Genomic DNA, 26180 nt, shown 5'->3' on the forward strand with positions numbered 1-26180 from the left:
GAATTCTTAGTTTTCTTATTTTTATTAACCATGCATTCAAAGTGAAGTTCTGATGATAAAACATCACACAAAAAAAAAAAAAAGAAAAGACAATGCAAAAGTTATGGTTTAGATGTTAATTTAGAAGTTATACATCATAAAAGAAGTGGAGAATGAGTATTCGATATTGTGCACTCCCTTGAGATCCCAGAAACAACAATTCACACCATCCTAAATAATGAAGGAAATATTGAAAGCAGAGCAAAGAATATGATTTGGCATTCTGAGGTTAAATAGTGTAACTTCAATAAATTTTACCTAACCTTACATTGTTCAACATATCATAATAAAAAATGTTTAATAAAATAATTGTCTCATTTTTCAGTTCTTTTAATCCATTTTTACTATGTACAAGTACATAACACACATTACTAAAATGTGTTTGGTTCCCATTTTAAGTAAAAATTTCTATGAACCAATTTTCCTTGGATAACATGGACCCCTATATTTCAATTACTGTATTATTTTAATGCTGCATTATGTCTGTATTTCTTTAGTCATAAGCATTGGTAATGAAAATTTAGGTTTCCTAACCTGTGACTCAGGTAACACATGCTCCCTGGAAAATGTGTACATGCAAAATTAAATTTACAAATGGTCTTTATCTTGAACATTAGCTCCGAGTAAGAAAAATAGCAGTTCTGTATTTGGATAACTAATAAATAAAAGTCACAAAAGAATACATTTTACAGCTGTCAAAACTCTCATATTCTTTATACATCTAGAAGTTCAAACCATGGAATAAGTTGTATCTAGTTATATGTACATTTCTTTTATCAGCTCAAGAGATTAAATACCTAAGTTTGCATTTAGAATTCCTATTAAGTTTGCCAGAGTTTCAAATAGACCTTCATATTTGATCTCTTTTTCATTACATCTTTCCATCCTTTGTTAACAGCAATTCATTCTTATCCAGCAATGCACAGAAACATTCATAGTTGGTTATATAAGTTTATCTGCGAGCCATCTATTATATAATTGACCATTTTCTATTGTATTTGTGTGTTATGTATGAACTTCATTATCATGATTATTTATCCAGCGAGTGGTTAATTGCCGGAATAAACTTTTAGAGGGAATGGATATGTGAAATTTTTTTTTTTTTTTTTGGCTTATGTAGCTTATGCTACATAAGCTAATACTCTTGCTTCCTTGCATTACATACCTCCGTTGCTACTACGACTACTATTATTATAATGTAAATTCTTTGCTGAGAAATCACCTTGAAATTTGAAACTGCTTCTATCTGGGCAACATTAGAATTATTCTGTGGAATGATACCTCAGAAAATTGAAAGGATAACATATAAAACTGGCCATAGTTATACTGACAAACACATGTGCAAAGATATAAATTATACAGCCTAACTTATTTAATGGTACATCAAATAAGGTACATTCCTTGGTAAGAGTACCATTTTGTTCACCTCAACAATCTCTGTCCATCTCTGCACCCATTCCAGCAGATTCACATCCTTCCTTAAATGAGGCCTCCAGACCTTTATGCAGTATTCAAGATGTGGCTTAACCATTGCCTTATATAATGGGATAATCACTGCTTTGTCCCACTAGCAAAGTTCCTGTATATCATAGACAAAACTGTGAGCCGCCCTGGTAGCCTGTCTTGCACTTCTCAGAAAATGGCATACCTGACTGCATAATTACCCCCAGATCTTTTTCATTTTCTTCTATACTGAGTGTAGTACCACATAGTTTGTATGTTAATCTGGGATTACTGCTATCCATATGAAGTACCTTGTATTTGTCAATTGCCACTTCTTGGCCCATCTGCCTTAATTGTCTAGATCTTGTTGCAGTTAATGTCATTTTACCACCCTTCCAACCTTTGAAAACTTAGGCATTAAGTCTGATATACCTTCATTAATATCATTAATAAATTTTGAAAACAACAATGGGCCCAGCATCAAATCCTGGGGAACTCCACTAATAACATTAATCCATAAAGAGCAGTGTCCATTGATAATCATTCTCTATCTTCTCCCACTCAACCATCCTTTTATCCAAAACAGTAAGTCCTGAAGTCCAAGTGTATGATATTGATGAAAGTATATCATTTGTTTATTATTATTTTTTGCATCCACTTACTTTGTTATTGCATCATAATATAATATCCAATAATATTGGTCAGATAAGTTCGCCTGTTAACAAATCCTTGCTGTGACTGTAGTATTATATAGTTAATATTTTTACTTAATTTACTTAATCATTTAGGTAATTTTAATTAAAAATATTCCCTTCAGGAATAATAACCCATAAATTATTCCATAAAAGTTGATTTATTTATTACTATTCATTCTGATTATTACACAATATTACTATACACTTATTACACTTTACATTTTCCCACAGGAATACAGTATGTTGGTGAGAGATGTTTATGCATACTATCCATTGCTGATTAAATATGTTGACCTGCAGAGGTAAATTTAAATTTTCAGTATTTATAATGTTATCAGTATTTCTCTATTTCTGTTTTTATATTATTATTTGCTTCTAAATTTTTTTATTCTCTAGAGCCCATTGGTTGAAACACAATATCAAAGAAGCAGAGACAGTATATAACTATGTTGCTCACATCTTCAACATATGGTCCAAGTCACAGGTAAATACTTCATTTTTTTTGTATATTTATAATATTGATGTAGTTTTGTTCAAGTTTTGTAATTAAAAATAATCCTTGATATTTTTAGTAGCTAACACTCATAATCTTTCCTCAACAACAACCATTCAAAGTACATAATTAATGTTAATAGTTTTTTAGGTACAGTCATCTGTATATTTCTTTTCATTCCCATGGCCATTCTCAACTGCGTGTTATTTTGCATTAAAAGAATGTGAAATGTGATGAGCTGTTATTTCTGTTTCTGCTTCCGTTGGTTGAGATGCTGTTTTAAATCTTCAGATCCTAATAGTTCTCAGATTATGCCGGTTTAATTCTTGTGTGGATAAAATCCTGTAACCCTAAAAGAAATTCCACCCTAAAATTTCATCTTCTATCCAAGCTATGGTTTTCCCAGTAAATATGCTAAATCTGTTCAGTATAAGAATATAGCATATAAAAGTGGCTTGCATCTAAATCTTCACCTTTATCTTCTGTATTTTATAATACTTATAAAACAGCTGTAAAACATTTTATAAAACAGCTGTAAGCAAGTTATTAATAAATGCAAACTAAATTTTGAAAAGGCTAAAAGTAGAAAACTTGTTTTTGTTCATATGGTAATTGAGCTTTTTAGTTCCTTGCCAAAACTATTGACTACAACTTCTCTTCACCTATCTTACTGCTTTTGTAATAATATCTTAGTTTTGTTGCATCCTCATCTAAAGATAAAGCTCACTTATTAGCATCTCACTTTTACTTTTAACTTTTGCATTGATGATACTGGCACCAAAAGAATGAAATACCAAATGCATTCCATTCATTAGACATCTGACAGGTGGACTTCAGAAGAGTCCTGAACAACCTTGATGCCAAGAAATCTCTATGCTCTGGCATTTTGTGACTTGTTCTCAAAACACAAAACAGAATTATACCCACAGGCTTACTTGTGTTTTGTGTTGCCTTTTTATGTTGTCTTATTCCACTTCTGTTTTTTTGGAAGTAGTAGTAGTAGTAGTGGCATGTGATGCAAGAAAGCTAGTGTATGAGCTTATGCAGCCTCAGCCAAAAAAAAAATCACACCATTCCCTCCAAATGCCTGTCCAGTTCCTCCTTAAATTTATTCAACCTATCAACTTCCACAACGACAGATGGAAGTTTGTTCCAACAATTAACCACCCGCTGGCTAAAGGCAAATTTCCGCACATCTATTCTACATCCATCTTTTCTTAATTTGAATTTATGCCCCCTTAGGTTCGTAATCTGAACAAGTGGAAGGATCCCATCAGAATTCAGCGTGCTCAACTCATTCAAGGCCTTATACACCTCAATCAGATCACCGCACAAGTGCCTAGTCTCCAGCCACTGCAATTTGCAGGCAGAACTTAAGCCTCTCTTAGTAAGAGGATCCCTTCACCCTCACCAACTTGTTGCCCTTCTCTGTACACGCTCAAGCAAAAATGGAAGTTTGTGCATATCCAGCCTTTTCATTTATAAAACAGGTCACAAATGCCTCCTACCCATATATCATCCCATTGTACTTATTCCATCTCTTTCCAAAGTAATGGAGAAATTCTATCAAAACTGTCAACTCTCACTGTTTTGAAATCTTCCATCTAATAATCACCAATATCATTTCATTGGTGTCGATTCACCAGTGATATCTTAGCTTATGTTACTCATCTTTGGATAAATTTGATGAAATAGTTTGGAAATTCAAACAGCTTCTCTCAGTGTTTCTAAGGTTTTGATCATGTTTGATTGCTATGATTGCTCATTGCAAGTGATGGAGCAGGTGGTTGAAGAATCCTCTGATGTCAGCCATTGGATATATGTAACTTCTTGTAAAATCATGTTGGATCAGCCATTGAATATATGTAACATCTTGTAAATCTTGTAAATTGAGGAAAGACAGATGTAGGATAGACGTGCGGAAATTTGCCTTTAGCCAGCGGGTGGTTGGTTGGTGGAACAGACTTCCATCCCTTGTGGTGGAGGTTGATAGCCTAAATAAGTTTAAGGCTCAGCTGGACAGGTATTTTGAATAAACAGAGGGGTGAAGAGGAAGTGGGTTTTTTTTTTTTTTTTTTTGGCTGATGCTGGATAAGCTTGCTTTCTTGCATCAAATGCCTCTACTAATGCTAATGCTAAATCATGGGATACATATAAAATTAACAGGTGACACAGAAGCCTATGGTAGATATAAGCTAGTCTGTAACCAAGTCACAAAGGAGGTTAGGCAGGCAAAGGCTGATTACGAGAAATCTTTAGCAAAGGATGCAAAGAAAAACAGCAAAGAGTTATTTACTTATGCAAACTTTAGAAGGAAGGGAGGAATCAGATTGATATACTTCATACCGATGGTTCAACTGTTGATGATCCTGCTCAGGTAGCTAGCAAACTGAATGAGTATTTTGCATCTACATTTACACACAAGGAGGTACTGAGGGACGGGAATGCCAGAGGTGAATTAAACCCTGGCAGTGAGCTAAATGATTCTGTAATAACTAAGAGCAAAGAGGAGCAGAAACTGTTGAAGATAAACATAAGAAAGGCACCTGGGGTGGATGGAATCTATTCAGTTAAATTAAAGGAGGCAGAAAAGGAAGTAAGCAAACCCTTAGCCATAATTATGAGAGCTTCATTGGACCCAGGGCAGGTACCCATGGACTGAAGATGCACAAATGTGACCCTAATTCACAAAGGAGGATCAAAGGGTGACATAAGTAATTACACACCTGTTAGTGTAACTTCTGTTCCAGGGAAATTAATGGAGACACTGGTCAAAGAAACATTACACGATCATCTAGACAAGACTTCAGTTATTAGCATTAGCATTAGCATTAGTAGAGGCATTTGATGCAAGAAAGCAAGCTTATGCAGCATCAGCCAAAAAAAAAAAAAAAAAAAAAACCCACTTCCACTTCACCCCTCTGTTCGTTCAAAATACCTGTCCAGCTGAGCCTTAAACTTATTTAGGCTATCAACCTCCACCACAAGGGATGGCAGTCTGTTTAACCAACCAACCACCCGCTGGCTAAAGGCAAATTTCCGCACGTCTATCCTACATCTGTCTTTCCTCAATTTGAATTTATGCCCTCTCAGGTGAATTTTCTGAGCTAGAGGAAGAATCCCATCAGCATTGAGCATGCTTAAACCATTCAAGGCTTTATACACCTCTATCAGATCACCTCGCTGGTGCCTAGTCTCCAGACACTGTAATTTGCAAAACTTAAGCCTTTCTTCGTAAGAGCACCCCTTTGTTCCATTCACTAATCTTGTTGCCCTTCTCTGTACTCGTTCCAGCAGCTCTACATCCTTCTTGAAATGAGGCCTCCAGACCTGTATACAGTACTCTAGGTGTGGCCTGACCATTGCTTTATACAATGGAATAATCACCTCCTTATCCCTGCTGGAAAAATTCCTGTATATCATTGACAATACTCCATGAGCTACTCTTGCAGCCCGTCTGCACTGCTCAGAGAACTTCATATCTGCCTGCACAATCACCCCCAAGTCCCTTTCATTCTCTACCACTGTCAGTGTAGTACCACAGAGTTGATACGTTGCTCTGGGGTTGCTGTTTCCCATGTGTAGTACTTTACATTTGTCAATGTTAAACTTCATTTGCCACCTCTCAGCCCATCTGCTCAACCTTTCCAGATCCTGTTGCAGCAGCATAGTGTCAGTAGTGTCCTTGACAACCCTGCCAACCTTTGTATCATCTGCAAACTTGGACATTAAGCTTGATATACCATCATCAATATCATTTATAAATACAGAAAACAATAATGGACCCAACACTGAGCCCTGAGGGACTCCACTAATAACATTAGTCCACGATGAGCAGTGTCCATTGATTACCACTCTCTGTCTTCTCCCCCTTATAGTAGTAGTAGTAGTAGTAGTGGCATACGATGCAAGAAAGCAAGTGTATGAGCTTATGCAGCATCAGCCAAAAAAAAAAATCACACCATTTCCTCCAAATGCCTGTCCAGTTCCTCCTTAAATTTATTCAACCTATCAACTTCCACAATGACAGATGGAAGTTTGTACCAGCAATTAACCACCTGCTGGCTAAAGGCAAATTTTCACACATCTATTCTACATCCATCTGTCCTTTCTTAATTTGAATTTATGCCCCCTTAGGTTCGTAATCTGAACAAGTGGAAGGATCCCATCAGAATTCAGCGTGCTCAACCCATTCAAGGCCTTATACACCTCAATCAGATCACCGCGTAGATGCCTAGTCTCCAGCCACTGCAATTTGCAGAACTTAAGCCTCTCTTGGTAAGAGGATCCCTTCATTCCACTCACAAATCTTGTTGCCGTTCTCTGTACACGCTCAAACAAATCTACATCCTTCCTAAAATCAGGCCTCCAGACCAGTACGCAGTACTCAAGGCATGGCCTGACCATTGCCTTATACAGAGGGACAATCACCTCCTTTTCCCTGCTAGCAAAATTCGTATATATCATTGACAAAACCCCATGACCTGCCCTGGCAGCCTGTCTGCATTGCTCAGAAAACTTTATATCTGACTGCACAATTACTCCCAGGTCTTTTTCATTTTCTACCACCTTAAGCGTAGTAACACAGAGTTGGTACGTTTCTCTGGGGTTACTTCTACCCATATGAAGTACTTTGCATTTGTCAAGATTAAACTTCAGTTGCCACTTCTTAGCCCATCTTCCCAAATTATCTAGATCCTGTTGCAGTAGCACACTGCCATTACTGTCATTAACAACCTTGCCAACCTTTGTATCATCTGCAGACTTCGACATTAAGCCTGATATACCTTCATCAACATCATTGATAAATATACAAAACAACAGTGGACCTAGCACTGAACCCTGTGGGACTCCACTAATAACATTAGTCCACGAAGAGCAGCACTCATTGATTACCACCCTCTGTCTTCTCCACTTAACCATCCTTTTATCCATTGTAGCAACTTACCCTTAATACCATTCTGCTCCAATTTGTACAATAGTCTTCCATGCGCAACAGTGTCAAAAACTTTCCTGTATTCCAAATATATGATATCAAAATTATTTTTTGCATCCAGTTCCTTTGTAACCACATCATAATAACCATTCAAATTTGTCAGACAAGACTTTCCCTTAACAAACCCATGCTGTGTCTGAATTATTGCTGCAGTCTTGTCTAGATGATCCTGCAATGCATCTTTAACCAGTGACTCCATTATTTTACCTGGAACAGAAGTTAAACTAACTGGTCTGTAATTATTCGTGTCACCCTTCGATCCCCCTTTGTAAATTTGGGATACATTTGCACATCTCCAGTCTGTGGGAACCTCCCCTGAGTCCAAGGATGCTCTCATAATTATGGCTAAGGGTTTGCTTAGTTGCTTTGCCGCCTCCTTTAATATAACTGGATAGATCTCATCCATCCCAGGTGCTTTTCTTATGTTTAACTTCAACAATTTCTCCTCCACTTTGCTTTCAGTTATTACAAAATCATTAAGTATCCTGCTACAATTTTATAACCTTTGATAATTTGATAACAGTTTGAGAACGGAGTAGCCTGTGCGGACGTACATTTTTGCTGCTCCTGGAACAGGGAAGTTTTTTCTGATTTATTTTCTGTTTTATTAGCTTAAATTGGCATGTTAACTTATTTTCTAGAGTAGCTTTATATTCCTATTTACGATACTTAGTTTAAAGTAACTTAGATAGAGATTTTGTAGGTATTACTTAGTATTGGTAAGGGTATCAAATCCACGTGTTTACCATTCGTAAATTGCCACCATTGTTACGCGATACAAAATATCTCGAACTAGATAGCATACACTTAATATAGTATAGTACATAATATTATCAATTAATCAGTAAAATCTATTAATTTTGTTGAACTTCATTGTCAATTAATTTGTACTTTTAACTATACATATAACGACTTAGGTTACATAACATAAATAATTAGTAAAAATAAATAATTAATACTTAACTTGATACGGAAGTTATATAAAGGGATTTCGTAGATAACACTCGATACTGAAACATAAATATAGCGTTATAACTGTGTTGGAATACAAGTTTAGGGTTTTAATTTTGTACTGAAATTGAAATTTTATTGAAATTAAATTGAAATCATGACTCAGACCAGAGCAGAAAAGCAAAAGGCTCAAGCTAATGGGAGTGCTGTGGCTCAGGGGAGAACTGAGGGGGGCAGTTGCCCTCTGAATCACAGCCTTTTAAAATGCACTACTTGCTTGATGTTTGTGGAGCAGTCGGGTATGGGACATGATACTGCCATGGGGGATGTCTTTGTGTGTGCGCGCGATGCAAAGAGTGTAAGGAAATCAGGCGACAACTCAGCATTGTTATGGGCCTATATGAGAGCTTGAAGGACAGGGTGGATACCCTCAAAGGATTAAAAGTGAGGGCCCATCAAGCTCTCATCTGCCCAAACCAATGCCAGAGCTTGCACTTGGTCATCATGCAACACAGCGGCAGCCCCCAAGGCAGAATGCGCTGGTCCCAAAGGAACTAGTAGTTGTTGGTGACTCTATTGTCAGAGAAACGGGGAACATGCTTTGTAAAAAGGATAGTTGGAACAGGACCAGGGTGTGTCTGCCAGGGGAAAAGGTTGATGACGTTGTAGAGTGGATATCATCTTTTAAGGGCACAAAAGGTGATATAGTTGTACACGTTGGCACTAATGATATTAAGAGTAGGAGACAGGTGGAATTACTTAACAAGTACAGGTCACTGTTGAAAAAAAGCCGTGAATTAGGGTTGAATTTGAAAGTGTCTGCAATTCTGACCAGACATGATAGGAGAGAGTATATGATAAGAGCCCTGTCGATCAATTCGGCCCTGGAAAGATTGTGCAAGGCTCAAGGGGTAGAATTTTTTTCAGCCTGGTCTGTACTTGTTAACAGGAGAGATTGCTTCTCCAGGGATTCGATACACTTAAATAGAAAGGGTGCAAGAATGTTTGCTGATGCTATCAAGGCACTGTTAGGTGGGTCAGAAAACTGCTAGATTGGGGAGATACAAGGACTAATAGATTAACAGTAGCCACTGGCAGAGGTGAAAGTGATTCTTGCACTGCTTCTATTGTAATGAGCAGCAGCCTGGAAAATAAGGTGCAGAATATTTCAGAGACCGCTGGGAATCATTGGGGTACAAATAAACACATGGGTTGTGTTAGGGTAGCTAAGAAAAAGAACAGGTGCATGTATACTTGCGTGTACACCAATGCTAGTAGTTTAGTAAATAAATTTGATGAATTTGAGGTATTGCTCAAAACATCAAAGGCAGATATTGTTGAGATTTCAGAGACGTGGTGTCACACAGATATAAGGAATGCAGAACTGGAATTTGGGGAGTGCAATGTCTGCAGAAAGGACAGACAGGATAGGAAGGGAGGAGGGGTTATGCTATTAGTTAAGAAATACATAAAATCAATCCAAGGAAGTGAAGCCAGTCAACATCACTGTAGAGTGCAGTGTCGAGTCAGTTTGGTGTGACATAAGCATTGGGAGATCAAAATTGAGAGTAGGAGTGTGCTATAGGCCTAATGACTCTGATGAGTATAATAAGAAACTCTACAGGGAAATGGAGTGGGCCAGTAAATCGGAGAGTCTTATTATGGGGGATTTTAATTTCCCAGATATTGACTGGAATTTGGAGGCTGGTTACTCACACACTAGCAAGGCTTTTGTGGATTTATTGGATGATTCTTTTCTACATCAGCATGTTCGGGAGACAAATAGAGGGAGTAATACTCTTGATTTGATTATCAGTAGCAATTCTTCATGCATTAAGAATCTGCAGATAAATGAACCACTAGGTGGCAGGGATCACAGTGTGCTGAAGTGGGATTTACTCAAAGAGGTAACTACCATTAGGGGTAAAGGGAAGGGTTATTGCTTTCGTAAAGGCGACTACAATGGACTGAGACAGTATTTAAATTCTATATAGTGGGCCCAACTGATGATGTTACCAACAGCGAATTCAAAATGGGAAGCATTCAAAGAACTTATCTTGGAAGCTACTAGGCTTTACATACCAACTAAGAAATATTGTTCAAGATTTAGGCCTAAGTGGATGTCAGATGAACTAATGAGGCATATGGCAGAGAGGAAAAATGCATGGGATACATACAAATTAACACGTGACACAGAAGCCTATGATAGATACAAGTTGATCTGTAACCAAGTTACAAAGGAGGTTAGGCAGGCGAACGCAGATAACGAGATATCTTTGGCAAGGGATGCAAAGAAAAACAGCAAAGAGTTCTTTATTTATGTAAACTCTAGAAGGAAGGGGATGAATCAGATTGGTCCACTTGATATTGATGGGTCAACTGTTGATGATCCTGCTCAGGTAGCTAACAAACTAAATGAATATTTTGCATCGACATTCACACATGAGGAGTTATTCAGGGAAGGGAATGCCAGTGGTGTATTCAACTCGGGCAGTAAGCTAGAGAATCTTGTAATAACTGAGAGTAAAGTGGAGGAGAAATTGTTGAAGATAAACACAAGAAAGGCACCTGGGGTGGATGGAATCTATCCAGTTATATCACAAAGGAGGATCAAAGGCTGACACAAGTAATTATAGACCTCTGAGTTTAACTTCTGTTCCAGGAAAATTAATGGAGGTACTGGTTAAAGAAACACTGCAGGATTATCTAGACAAGTCTTCAGTTATAGCCCGGACACAGCATGGTTTTGTTAAGGGTAAGTCTTGCCTGACCAATTTGATTGGATACTATTATGCAGTCACAAAAGAACTGGATGCAGGGAATAACTTTGATATTATATACTTGGATCTTAGAAAGGCTTTTGACACTGTTGCACATGGAAGACTGCTGCACAAATTGGAGCAGTGTGGCATTGGAGACAAATTGCTGCTGTGGATAAAGGAATGGTTGAGGGGGAGAAGACAGAGAGTGGTAATCAATGGACACTGCTCATCGTGGACTAATGTTATTAGTGGAGTCCCTCAGGGTTCAGTATTGAGTCCATTATTGTTTTCTGTATTTATAAATGACATTGATGATGGTATATCAAGCTTAATGTTCAAGTTTGCAGACGATACGACGGTTGGCAGGGTTGTCAAGGACACAACTGACACTATGCTGCTGCAACAGGATCTGGAAAAGTTGAGCAGATGGGCTGAGAGGTGGCAAATGAAGTTTAACATTGACAAATGTAAAGTACTACATATGGGAAACAGCAACCCCAGAGCAACGTATCAACTCTGTGGTACTACACTGATAGTGGTAGAGAATGAAAGTGACCTGGGGTGTTTGTGCAGGCAGATATGAAGTTCTCTGAGCAGTGCAGACGAGCTGCAAGAGTAGCTTATGGTGTATTGTCAATGATATATAGGAATTTTTCTAGCAGAGATAAGGAGGTGATTATTACCTTGTATAAGGCAATGGTCAGGCCACACCTAGAGTACTGTATACAGGCCTGGAGGCCTCATTTCAAGAAGGATGTAGAGCTGCTGGAACGAGTACAGAGAAGGGCAACATGATTAGTGAATGGAACAAAGGGGTGCTCTTACGAAGAAAGGCTTATGTTTTGCAAATTATGGAGACTAGGCACCGGTGAGGTGATCTGATAGAGGTGCACAAAGTCTTGAATGGTTTGAGCATGCTCAATGCTGATGGGATTCTTCCTCTTGCTCAGAATAATCACCTGAGAGGGCATAAATTCAAATTGAGGAAAGACAGATGTAGGATAGACGTGCGGAAATTTGCCTTTAGCCAGCGGGTGGTTGGTTGGTGGAACAGACTTCCATCCCTTGTCGTGGAAGTTGATAGCCTAAATAAGTTTAAGGCTCAGCTGGACCGGTATTTTGAACGAACGGAGGGGTGAAGTGGAAGTGGTTATTTTTTTCTTTTTTTTTTTTTTTTTTTTTGAAGCTTGCTTTCTTGCATCAAATGCCTCTACTAATGCTAATGCTAAAACCTTCTGCCATTTTCAAACCTTAATAATTCCTAATGTGTGAATGTAGATGCAAAATACTCATTTAGTTTGTTTGCTATCTGAGCAGGATCATCAACACTCGAACCATCGATGTCAAGTGGACCCATCAGATTCATTCCCTTCCTTTTAGAGTTTATATAAATAAAGAAATCCTTGCTGTTTTTCTTAGCATCTTTTGCCAAGGATTTCTCGTAATCTGCCTTCGCCTGCCTAACCTCCTTTGTGACCTGATTACAGACTAGCTTATATCTGCCATAGGCTTCTGAGTCGCTTGAAAATTTATATGCATCCCATGCATTTTTCTTCTCTGTTACGAGTCTCAGCCCTTCCGGTCAACCCTTCCCCATCTCTTCCATCATGCAGTATGACTGATGACTTTTGAGGTTATGATGAACATCATGGCGAGATCTAATCTTCTTTTACATTTCGAGGGAACAGCTCTAAAACAGTGTTCGCAGGCCAGCCGCTAGTTAGTACACCGGACCGAACCTATTGGTAACTCTTTAGGAGGCTTCCGGATCAGCTAGTATATAAACTTACTAGCTCTTCTCTGCCAGATAGTGACTGCAGGGAGTCTCAGTAGTGTGTATGCAGGGGGCATCCTCGAGCCAACGTTATGTAAACTGGATATATTCTTATATGTCTATGCCATATACAAAAATTTCATTATTTCATACAGCATGTGCCCCCCCCCCCCCCACTTTTTCTTACTATTGAATACACCATGAATTATCAAACTAATAGGGTAAGCTTATCTGCGAAAAGATATAAACCTCCCAAACACTTCCTAGTTCATTTCACAAACATACGTGGTCTCAATTCTAATCTCAGTGACATCCATTTCCACTTGCAGTCTGCCAAACCCCATGTACTTTTCTGATGGAATCTTAGTTATTGGTTGATTCAATCACTGCTCATCTCAGTTGCCCAAATTATTCCCTGTATGATACCTTTCATGTCAAAGGTGGTACTTGTGCATGTGTCCATTCCGATATTCCCTGTCAGAGACTTGATAATTTGGAATCTCCTCTTTTTGATCTTCTCTGACTTACAATCTCTCTACGTCATTGTGTCAAATTCATCTGTTGTCTCTACCATTCTCCCAACTCCACTAATCACTTGGTCTCTTTAACTTCCTCTCTTTGCAACTTGACTTTCTGCAGTCCAGCTTTCCTAACAGTGAGGTAATTTTTCTTGGTGAGTGATTTTAATGTTCACAACTTACCATACCATGCCTTCCATTTTCTAGTCATACTGACCCAGAATACAGGACTATCCTAATCATAGAGCCAACACGCTTGATCTTTTTCTCCCAAACAACCCTTCTAAGTATACAGTCAAAGTGAGTGGTCCTTTAGGCACCTCAGATCACAACTTGGTGATTGTCTCTTCTCCAATGGAGCCTTTATCTCTTTCTTGGCTATTCCAAACTTCGTATTGTTTGGCATTACAAGAATGCAAGATGGGATGACCTGCGAGATTTCTTTTCTTCTTTTTCTTGTTTGTATTACTGTTTCAAAACTTCTGATGTTAACGTTAGTACAGATCATGTCGGCGAAATTATTCTTGTAGGAATGGAATCCTTTATTCCAAACTCCACTTTAAAATCTCATTCTTTATCAAAGCCTTGGTTTTCCAATAAATGTGCTAAAGCTATTCAAGAGAAGAATGTTGCGTATCATAATTGGCTTCTTTCCAATTCTTCAGTTTCATTTTCTGCCTACACCAAAGCTCACAAGAATTGTAAAGCAGTTATTAATCAGTCCAAACTAGATTTTGAACAGGCTAAGAATAGAAAACTTGCCCTAATGATAGCCTAGCATTCTGGTCTCTTGCCAACGCTATTGGTGCAGCCTTTTCCCATCTTGAAACCAGATGGTTCTGTTGTCACTGTGGCCAAGGATAAAGCTGACCTGCTACCATCCCATTTTTCTTCCAACTCATGTATTAATGATCTTGGTAAAACACCTCCCACCATTCCTAGCACACTCCATTCAATGCCTACTGTAGTCTTCCATCAAAAGGATGTCAGAAGGATTTTGACCAATCATGATGATAATAAAGCTCCAGGTTCTGATGGTATTTCTCCACTTGTTCCCAAAACCTGTGCTCCTGAACTTACTCCTGTTCTTTGCCGCATTTTTTCACTTTCTTATTCCAAAGGTGTTTTTCCTTCTGCTTGGAAATTTGCTCATATCCCACCATTCCTAAAAAGTGTGACAAATCCCTCCCATCCAATTATCGTCCCATTGCAATTACTTCTACTCTTTCTAAAGTAATGGAGAAATCAATTAGCCGCCAACTCTTAAACTACCTAGAAACATTCCTTCTGATCAATGATCGCCAGTATGGATTCTGTCAGTGTCGATCCACCGGTAATAATTTGGCTTATGTTACTCATTTATGGACAAATTCAATGGAAAAGTTTGGTGAAACACAAGCAGTTGTTCTTCACATCTCAGAATCTTTCAATCATGTTTGGCATAAAGGTCTTCTAAACAAGCTTCCATTTTATGGTTTGCCAACTGTTTTTTGTAATTAGTTATCCAGTTTTCTCTCTGATTTCTCACTGAGGGTGATGGTAGATGGCTTTCTGTCTTCTAACTTCTCCACTAATGCTGGTCTCCCCCAAGGTTCAGTTCTTTCCCCCACTCTTTTCCTCTTGTATATTAATCACTTTCTTCCATTGACTGGAAATCCTATCCATACTTTTGCTGATGATGGCACATTGCATTCCACTTTCCATTTTGAGAAACCTTGCCCTACTCATTCAGCTGCAACTTCACGAATATCCTCTACCAATTCCTTAAATGTCGATCTCCAGTAATTCTCCAGTGGGGCAAAGACAAGTTAGTTGATTTCAATCCTTCTAAAACTCAGTCTTGTCTTATATCTCACAAAAAGGATTCTCTGCACCTATGCTTATCTTTGGTGACACTCCGATTTCTAGGCAAAATGATATATCTCTTTTGGGGATTACACTGACTTCTAATCTCTCTCACTTGGCACAAGCACATTACAAATATTGCTTCCTCTGCATCTAAAAAACTTGGTTTTCTCTTTCGCTCTCGGCATTACTTTTCTTCCAAACAGCTGTTCATTCTGTACAAAACACAAATCCGCCCTACCATGGAATATTGTTTCCACATCTGAGGCGGTGCCCCCAAAACCTCTCTCAAGCTTCTAGATTTCATTCAGAAGAGGGCACTTAGGTTAATTAATGACTCCTCTCTAACAGAGTCTCTCCACTTGCCTCTCATAGATGTACTGTTTTTGCTGCATGCCTTTTCTACAGATACTTCCATGGGCAATGTTCTTCTCAATTGGCTTCTATAATTCCCATTCTCTCTTTTTCAAAACAGTCCGAACACATGCCGCCAACATCCATTTACTGTCCAACTTCAAACTCACAGGACCAACTTTTTATCTTCCTTCTTTATTCATTCAACTGCCATTTTCTGGAACAACCTTTCTTCGTATGTGTTTCTTGAAAATTACAGTCTACAGAAGTTCAAGTCTAATGTCAACAAATATCTTCTTTCACCTTCTCAACCTCTAACCCAAGCACAGTACTAGGTATTATAGGTTCTAATATCTCTCATGTTTGGGGGTTTCATAAAAAAAAAATTCACTAAATGATAATTTAACCAATATGCCCGGTTAGAATTTACATGTTTCATCTTTATCTTGTAAAGTCACATATCTTTTGCTCATGCCTTGAGATCACTGAGCATATTTATACAAATAATCTCAGTGATAATTCCAAATCAATCACCATACATGCAAACTAAGTCTTAATTTGTTAGAGTAAAAGTTTACACTAAAGCTATGCGTGATATAAGTTCTGGTTTCACCAATGTTGTTCAGATTGCACCAGTTCAGGTTAAAATACTTTATTTGCACATTCATCTATGTGGTGCTTCATGAAGTAAAAGCATGCACAACAACAAATATGTGAAAAAGTAGGTATGAACTCTGATGTGTCAAATTTATATGCTTGCTGACTAACTCTGAAGGATGAGTAAGTTTAATTACATTACAAGACCTTTGCAAAAACAGAACCATGTCTTTTTCATAAAAGCAGTTAACTTCATGTAATTGTTTCAAACTTTTTCATGCAGGTTAATATTGATGTGAATGTTAGCTTGCATTACAGTGCCTAACTTTTCTTTATTATGTGGTGACTTTCTTGGAAATTAACTAATGCCATTAAAACAAAAGCTGTCATCTAAACTTTGCCTCTTTCACAGTGAGTGCTTTAAAAAACATGTGTTCTCTCAACCAACATATGGAAGAAGTGTGCAAGATAAAAGAGTGGAGAAATTCTGCATTAACCACTTGCATAAGTTGCTTGTATATAATGCATTGATCAAAAATTGATTTGCTATTACGTTTTTTTTTTTATCAAATCCCCAAATGAGAGGTATTAGAACCTATAGTACTTAGTACTGTACTTGGGTTGGAGGTTGAGAAGACGAGAGAAGATATTTGTTGACATTAAACTTGAACTTCTATAGACTGTAATTTTCAGGAAATACGTATGAAGGAAGGTTGTTCAAGGAAACAGCAGTAGAATGAATAAACGAGGAAGATGAAAAGTTGGTTCTAGCATTAGCATTAGCATTAGTAGAGGCATTTGATGCAAGAAAGCAAGCTTATGCAGCATCAGCCAAAAAAAAAAAAAAAAACCCACTTCCACTTCACCCCTCTGTTCGTTCAAAATACCTGTCCAGCTGAGCCTTAAACTTATTTAGGCTATCAACCTCCACCACAAGGGATGGAAGTCTGTTCCACCAACCAACCACCCGCTGGCTAAAGGCAAATTTCCGCACGTCTATCCTACATCTGTCTTTCCTCAATTTGAATTTATGCCCTCTCAGGTGATTTTTCTGAGCTAGAGGAAGAATCCCATCAGCATTGAGCATGCTTAAACCATTCAAGGCTTTATACACCTCTATCAGATCACCTCGCTGGTGCCTAGTCTCCAGACACTGTAATTTGCAAAACTTAAGCCTTTCTTCGTAAGAGCACCCCTTTGTTCCATTCACTAATCTTGTTGCCCTTCTCTGTACTCGTTCCAGCAGCTCTACATCCTTCTTGAAATGAGGCCTCCAGACCTGTATACAGTACTCTAGGTGTGGCCTGACCATCGCCTTATACAATGGAATAATCACCTCCTTATCCCTTCTGGAAAAATTCCTGTATATCATTGACAATACTCCATGAGCTACTCTTGCAGCCCATCTGCACTGCTCAGAGAACTTCATATCTGCCTGCACAACCACCCCCAAGTCCCTTTCATTCTCTACCACTGTCAGTGTAGTACCACAGAGTTGATACGTTGCTCTGGGGTTGCTGTTTCCCATGTGTAGTACTTTACATTTGTCAATGTTAAACTTCATTTGCCACCTCTCAGCCCATCTGCTCAACCTTTCCAGATCCTGTTGCAGCAGCATAGTGTCAGTAGTGTCCTTGACAACCCTGCCAACCTTTGTATCGTCTGCAAACTTGGACATTAAGCCCGATATACCATCATCAATATCATTTATAAATACAGAAAACAATAATGGACCCAACACTGAGCCCTGAGGGACTCCACTAATAACATCAGTCCACGATGAGCAGTGTCCATTGATTACCACTCTCTGTCTTCTCCCCCTCAACCACCCCTTTATCCATAGCAGCAATTTGCCTCCAATGTCACACTGCTCCAATTTGTATAGCAGTCTTCCATGTGCAACAGTATCAAAAGCCTTTCTAAGATCCAAGTATATAATATCAAAGTTATTCCCTGCACCCAGTTCTTTTGTGACTGCATCATAGTATCCAATCAAGTTGGTCAGGCAAGACTTCCCCTTAACAAAACCATGCTTCGGGTACGGGACATGATACTGCCAAGGGGGATGTCTTTGTGTGTGCGCGATGCAAGGAGTGTATCGATATCAGGTTCTGTGAGTTTGAAGTTGGACAGAAAATGGATGTTGGCTGGTGGGTGCACGTTTTCAGATGAACCAATTTTTCAGAAGAACAGATCCCATGGAAGTATCTGTAGAACATGCATGCAGCAGAAACAGTATGTCTCTGAGACAGCGAGTGGAGAGACTCTGTTAGAGAAGAGTTAATTAACCTAACTGCCCTCTTCCAATCGGAATCTAGAAGCTTGAGAGAAGTTTTGGGGGGCACCACCCCAGATGTAGGAACAATATTCCATGGTAGGGCGGATTTGCGATTTGTACAGAGTGAACAGCTGTTTGGACAAAAAGTAACACTGAGAGTGTAAGCGAAAACCAAGTTTTTTAGATGCAGAGGAAGCAATATTTGTAATGTGCTTGTGTCAAGAGAGAGATTAGAAGTCAGTGTAATCCCCAAAAGAGATATATCAACTTGCCTAGAAATCGGAGTGTCACCAAAGATAAGCATAGGAGCAGAAGAATCCTTTTTGCAAGATATAAGACAAGACTGAGTTTTAGAAGGATTAAAATCATCATCCCATTTTGCATTCTTGTAATGCCAAACAACACAAGGTTGGGAATAGCCATGAGTTGTTGTTGCCCCACTGGAGAATTACCTGCAGATCAGCATTTAAGGAATTTGTAGTGGTTATTCGAGAAGTTGAAGCTGATTGAGCAGGGCAAGGTTTCTAAAAATAGAAATTTGAATGCAATGTGCTATCATCAGCAAAACTATGGATAGGATTTCCAGTCGATGGAAGCAGGTCATTAATATACAAGAGGAAAAGAGTGGGGGAAAGAACTGAACCTTGGTGGACACCAGCATTAGTGGAGAAGTTAGAAGACAGAAAGCCATCTACCATCACCCTCAGTGAGGGATCAGAGAAAAAACTGGATAACCAGTTACAAAAAATTTTTGGCAAACCATAAGATGGAAGCTTGTTTAGAAGACCTTTATGCCAAACACGATTGAAAGCCTTTGAGATGTTAATAGCAACTGCTTGTGTTTCACTGAACTTTTCCATTGAATTTGTCCATAAGTGGGTAACATAAGCCAGAATATCATCAGAGGTTTGAAACTGATGGAATCCATACTGGCGATCGTTGATCATATGTTAAGTTTCTAGGTAGTTTAAGAGTTGGCAGTTAATTGATTTCTCCATTACTTTAGAAAGAGTAGAAGTAATTGCAATGGGACGATAATTGGATGGGAGAGATTTGTCACCCTTTTAAGGAACTGCCTGGATATGAGCAAGTTTCCAAGCAGAAGGAAAAACACCTTTGGAAGAAGTATGTGAAAAAAGGCAGCAAAGAACAGGAGTATGTTCAGGAGCACAGGTTTTGAGAACAAGTGGAGAAATACCATCAGGACCTGGAGCTTTCTTAGCATCAAGATTCATCAAAATCCTTCTGACATCCTTTTGACAGATGACCACAGGAGGCATTGAATGGAGCATGTTGGGAATGGTAGGAGGTGTTTTACCAAGATCATTAATACATGAGTTGGAAGAAAAATGGGATGCTAGCAGGTCAACTTTATCCTTGGCTGAAATGACAACAGAACCATCTGGTTTTGACAGAGGTGGTAGCAGAGATGGGCAAAGGTTGCAGCCAATAGCTTTGGCAAGAGACCATAATGCTCGGCTACCATTAGGGCAAGAAGCAAGTTTTCTACTCTTAGCCTTCAAAATCTAGTTTGGATTGATTAATAACTTCCAACTGCTTTAGAATTGTTGCAAGCTTTGGTGTAGGCAGCAAATGAAACTGAAGAATTGGAAACAAGCCAATTATGATATGCAACAGTCTTCTTGTGAACAGCCTTAACACATTTACTGGAAAAACCAGGTTTAGATAAAGGACGAGATTTTAAAGTGGAATGTGGGATAAAGGATTCCATTCCTTTATTATGCAAGAATAATTTCACTGAAACGATCTGAGCAAATGTTTACATCATAAGTTATGAAACAGTAATCTGACCAAGGAAAAGAAGAAAAGAAATCTCGCAGGCCATCCCATTTTGCATTCTTGTAATGCCAAACAACACAAGGTTTGGAATAGCCATGAGATAAAGGCTCCATTGGAGAAGAGACAATTACCAAGTTGTGATCTGAGGTGGCTAAAGGACCACTGACTTCGACTGTGTACTTAGAAGGGCTGTTTGGGAGAAAAAGATCAAGCATGTTGGCTCTATGGTTAGAATTGTTGAACACCGTTTTAGAGGTGTACCCTTGAAATATAAGGAAGATTGGATCTCGCCATGATGTCCATCATAATCTCAAAAGTCAACAGTCATACTGCATGATGTAAAAGATGTGAAGGGTTGACAGGAACTTAGCTCTGGAGACTAAACATGGGTTTCACCACTTCAAGCCTCCAATAAGCAAAGTGGTGGTATTGCACCCATTGATAAGTGTCATCTCCCACCTAGTATTACCTGGTAACACAGAGGGTCAGCATTTCTCCATGTGGTGTGATTTCCACATCTCGATCCCTATTTGCATTGATTCACACCCGGGTGGTCACCCACAGTGTACTTGTGCATGAGGGTTATACCCAGGATTACTAACAGTCCCACCATTGTGAAGGTGCAAGCAGAGGATTTGGCTGTCACAGACCATCCGAACTTTGCCGAAATTGGGTCCACTTGACTTGAGTGTCACCCAAATGTCAGTTCCATCAGTGTTTTAGATTCTCAGGTAGCAAGTACAGCTTGTCTGGCATATTCGAGAGAATGTCTGTGACAACCTCAGGTGTTTGAATGTTCCAGCAATCAATTACTCTCTGACTGAAAACAAGTTTTTCACATCTCTCCTGGAGTCATCATAATTCATTTTAAATTTATATCTTTTGGTATATGTCATCCAAGAAACAGTAGGGATGTCATTGATATTTAGTTTACTCATTCCATTTAAGATTTAATACGTTAATCAGGTTCCTTGTAGGTACTAATTTTCAAATGCTGCAATTTGCAGAACAAGTCTTTCTTCAGTGGTATACTTTTTTTGTGTCCCTAACTAACCTTATTGCTCTTCCCTGTATCTGTTACAACAGATCCACATCTATCCTAAAATGAAATTTCCAGACCTGTATGCAGTGCTCAAGTTGTGGCCTAATCATTGTCTTATATAATAGGACAGTTACCTTCATGGTCCTGCATATCATTGACAGAGTCCTTATGAGCTGTCTTAGCTGCTTGTCTGCACTTTGCCAGGTCTTTTTCTTTCTTTATTATCTTGAGATGATACCACCCCCAATGTATTTCTGGGATTACTGCTTTCTGTGTGCACTACCCTGCATTTTTCAATGTTAAACTTTAGTTGCCATTTCTCAGCCTAATTTTTGTAGTTCTTGTTGTCAGTATCATACACTTATTTCTGTCAATAACTATCCTGCCAATCTTTGTATTATGTACAGACATTGACATCGAACTTCATGTATCATCATCAGTATCATAATAAATATTGAAAACAATAGTGCCCAGCACTGAACCCTAAGGGACTCCACTAATAATGTGTCTAAGAAACAGTGCCTATTAATAAACACTCTCTGCCTTCTGCCACTCAATCATCCCTTTATCCATAGCAGTAACTTGCCCCTAATTTACTTTTTTATTGTTTCTTTACCCTCTGAAAGTATTGGAAAATTTGAGAAATGCCCAAATCCTATGAAAGGAAAATCCCAGTTGCACCTCTCTGTGGAAGCTCTGCAAGGTGACTAATTCCTGTTCCATTGCATTTTTATTTCTAGCAATAAACTATAATTCTTTTGATATAGTTCTTTAGGTAAGTTATTTTGATTTTTACTATTAATAAATCAAAATTCCATAAACATTTAATTTTTAGCATGATCAAAGAAAAGAAAATGAATCTCCATAGGAAGAACACCAAGATTGAACCTGCTGCCATTATGTATAAACCAAATGCAGCATCACTTTTGGAATTTATGCCTTTCCATTATTATATATAACTGAAGTGAACAAAAGTGTAATTGGTTCTTTATAACCCGTTCTTTATAACCCATTCTGGATCTTTCTTTTATAGACGGCAACCTAGGAAAAAGTGGTGCACTTCTTCTTCAGGGTATGGTTTTTATATAGTTTAAATTCTTTTCACATTTCACTTCCTATGAATTTCAAATTTTAATCACAGATTTTGAGGTGAATGCTGAAATAATAAGCCATTGCTGAATTAATTAACAAAAGTGTAATATTAAATGTGGCATGTTGATATTTATGTGTGTCAGATATACATAACCACATATTATTTATCTAGATTCCTTTTTTTTTTTTTTTTTTTTTTAATTTGTGTTTTGTAGCTAGTTAGGATATTTTTTATCTCTCTGAATCAGATTTTTGGTCTTTTCCCCCCAGAAGTGGCTCATATTTTCCAAATTTTTTGACTCTGCTGAAAATATTGCTTTTTCATATTCTAATTGCCAGTCTTCTTTCAAACTAGTCCTGTACAGAAAACAACTATTACCTTTTTCTTTAAAGATACATGTGACCTATCTGTTGAAGATCCCTGACATAACTATTCTAAGACATTATGTAGGCACCACTATGCATTGTATTTCTGTTATAATTGTATATATATATATATATATATATATATCTAACAATAATTTTTCTTTATCTTATTATTATTATGATTATATACAACATCAATAAGTGTTGTTTGTTGTATTTGTATTATTATTATTAGTAGTAGTAGTGCTGAAAACAAATTTGTTTCTAACTTCATTTCAGTTTTGCCGTCGAGAGGAACAGAACTTTATTTCTCAACATGAGATTGATAACATGGCTCTGATAATGCCAGCAGCTGGTCGTGGAAGAAGCAGTGTTTCTAATGTCCAGCAAACTACTTCACATTCTAAAAAAGCAAGTTGTTTATTTTTCAGAATGTTGATACATTTTATAATAAAACTTGAAACAATTTTTGATAGAATTAAAATGAAACCTTTTACTCCTTGATCTGAGGGCTCTGAAATAATACAAATCTTGATATCATATACATATTGTCATTTACAAGATTTATAAGATATAAATTCAAAAGAATAAAATAAATAAACTCAAGATAATTAAATAGATATAGTTACAGGTTTTCTGGTTCTCATTTTGATTAATATCAAGGAAATTTATTTTATGCTAATCAAGAATAAGCTATGTCATATAAATTCACTGACATATAATGTGTAGCTGAACTAGAGACTACCATTATCATAGTTAATAATGAAATTTGTTAGGCATTGTTTCTAATTAATTAATTAAACATTTAGAATCAGTAAAAAGTTGTGATTGTCAACCTACGGTACAATTTCATAAATCTGGCAGTCTTGGGATCTACAGTTTCCAAAAATTTGGTTCCATGGCAAATTTTTTAAAATTTCAAATTTTTTAAAATCTAATACTATAGAGAATTGTTGGTAGTAAAGTGCACAGTTGTCAAAAAAAAAATTTTTTTTGACAAAGCAGTAAAGCATCGTTACCACTATAACACTTATAGTATTTCATTTTTTAATGGTATGCCATTGATATCTGTATATTTACTTTGTATATCAACCATAAAGCTCTGCTATCAGTATGCATTTAGTACATATAGTAGCCATGAGGCACCAGTATGTATATACACTGTTGTCTGTTGTGGCCATTGTAAATTATATTACAACCATAAGAAACTGCTGTATCTTTCCAAAGCCACTTGTTTCACAATATCAAACTTATTTTATGATGTCATTGGGCAGTTAGTTAATAATCAAGCTCAATCATGTATATCTCTTGTTGATTATTCCTATTTATATCTGACAAATGCAGTCATCCAGACTGTATATTATATACATTTTAAAGTGAGTGAGATATGGCTTGGAATGTAATCACATGTAATTTACAATAACCAATACAACACAACACTTGATGAAGCTTTTTTTTTTTCTTCTTTTTATAATATAAAATTTTAAGAAAATTACAGATTTGTGAAATCTTACTATATTTTAATAAATATAGTTGAATGAACTTAATAAAAATGAATGAAGAATATTTATTCTGTTTACAGGTCAAAAAGAAAAGAGATGGCAAAAGAGATAAGGATAAAGAATTAGCAGCTAGTCTAATGGTAGCATGCTTAAAACGTCTCCTTCCTATTGGGCTAAATCTTTTTGCTGGCAGGGAACAAGAATTAGTACAACATGCAAAGGAAAAATATCTAAAAGTTAGTACTTTATTACAATTAGCGGCGAAACAATTTATTCATATTGAAACACACATGGGAATTTTTCTACACATTGTACCACATTGAGGAATCAAAGGCAAAAAAAAACTTCTTTTGTATTTAAATCTGATGTAATGTAGTTTGTAACATTTTTATCAATTAATGATTTAACAAAATTGGATGCTATTATACCACATTAGAGAAATTGTTTTAAACTGTGACAGCTAATGCTGAAGAGGTACCAACCTCGACCTTCAAGTAAAAATTTTAAAAAAAGTCAAACTACCAATTAAATGAATGAATTAATTGCAAATTCTGTATTTTTAATTAATTCATGAGCAGTGGCCCACACTATCCAGTTATAGCCTCCCGCTTAAAATAATGGTGCAACTATTGCTGGAAACAAGCAAGGAACGAACATTCCTTTCGCCTCAAAGGTGGTACTTGTGCATATGTCCGTTCTGATATTCCCTGTCAGAGACTTGGCAATTTGGAATCTCCTCTCTTTGATCTTCTCTGGCTTAAAATCTCCCTACCTCATTGTATCAAATTCATCTGTTGTCTCTACCATTCTCCTAACGCCACAAATCACTTGGAGCTCTTTGACTTCCTCTCTTTGCAACTTGACTTTCTCCAGTCCAACTTTCCTAACAGTGAGGTAATTTTCCTTGGTGATTTTAATGTTCACAACTCCAGCTGGCTTCCATTTTCTAGTCACACCGACCCAGCAGGTCGAGATGCTGAGGCTTTTGCAATTACTAATGACCTAGCACAGATTGTTCATTTACCTACAAGAATACTGGACAATCCTAATCATACAGCCAATACGCTTGATCTTTTTCTCACAAACAACCCTTCTAAGTACACGGTCGAAGTGAGAGGTCCTTTAGGCGCTTCAGATCACAACTTGGTGATTGTCTCTTCATCAATGGAACCTTTATCTCATGGCTATTCCCAACCTCGTATTGTTTGGCATTACAAGAATGCAAAATGGGATGACCTGCGAGACTTCTTTTCTTCTTTTCCTTGGTCGGATTACTGTTTCAAAACTTCTGATATCAACGTTTCCTCAGATCGTGTCAGTGAAATTATTCTTGCAGGAATGGAATCCTTTATCCCACACTCCACTTTAAAATCTCGTCCTTTATCTAAACCTTGGTTTTTCCAATAAATGTGCTAAGGCAGTCCAAGAGAAGAATGTTGCATATCGTAATTGGCTTGTTTCTAATTCTTCAGTTTCATTTTCTGCCTACACCAAAGCTCGCAACAATTGTAAAGCAGTTATTAATCAGTCCAAACTAGAGTTTGAACAGGCTAAGAGTAGAAAACTTGCTTCTTGCCCTAATGGTAGCCGAGCATTCTGGTCTCTTGCCAAAACTATTGGCCGCAACTTTTGC

General features: G+C 37.5%; 1 protein-coding gene across 1 annotated transcript in view; it reads left to right on the plus strand.

Annotated features, from left to right (window-relative positions):
• The window catches only part of LOC150074716 (ryanodine receptor-like), a gene marked incomplete at both ends in the record, with an annotated part of 39234 nt that extends 14451 nt beyond the window's left edge, over positions 1-24783 (plus strand). Inside the window, 4 exons of the mRNA XM_090389496.1 lie at positions 2409-2479; positions 2574-2661; positions 23325-23456; positions 24628-24783. Of these exons, the coding sequence (XP_090245622.1) occupies positions 2409-2479; positions 2574-2661; positions 23325-23456; positions 24628-24783 (447 nt within the window). The remainder of the gene's footprint in view (positions 1-2408; positions 2480-2573; positions 2662-23324; positions 23457-24627) is intronic.
• Between the last annotated feature and the right edge of the window lie 1397 nt (positions 24784-26180).

The sequence above is a fragment of the Mastigoproctus giganteus genome, unplaced genomic scaffold, assembly GCF_048544385.1.
Source record: "Mastigoproctus giganteus isolate SK-2022 unplaced genomic scaffold, ASM4854438v1 scaffold_82, whole genome shotgun sequence".
In the NCBI taxonomy this organism is placed as follows: Eukaryota; Metazoa; Arthropoda; class Arachnida; order Uropygi; family Thelyphonidae; genus Mastigoproctus; species Mastigoproctus giganteus.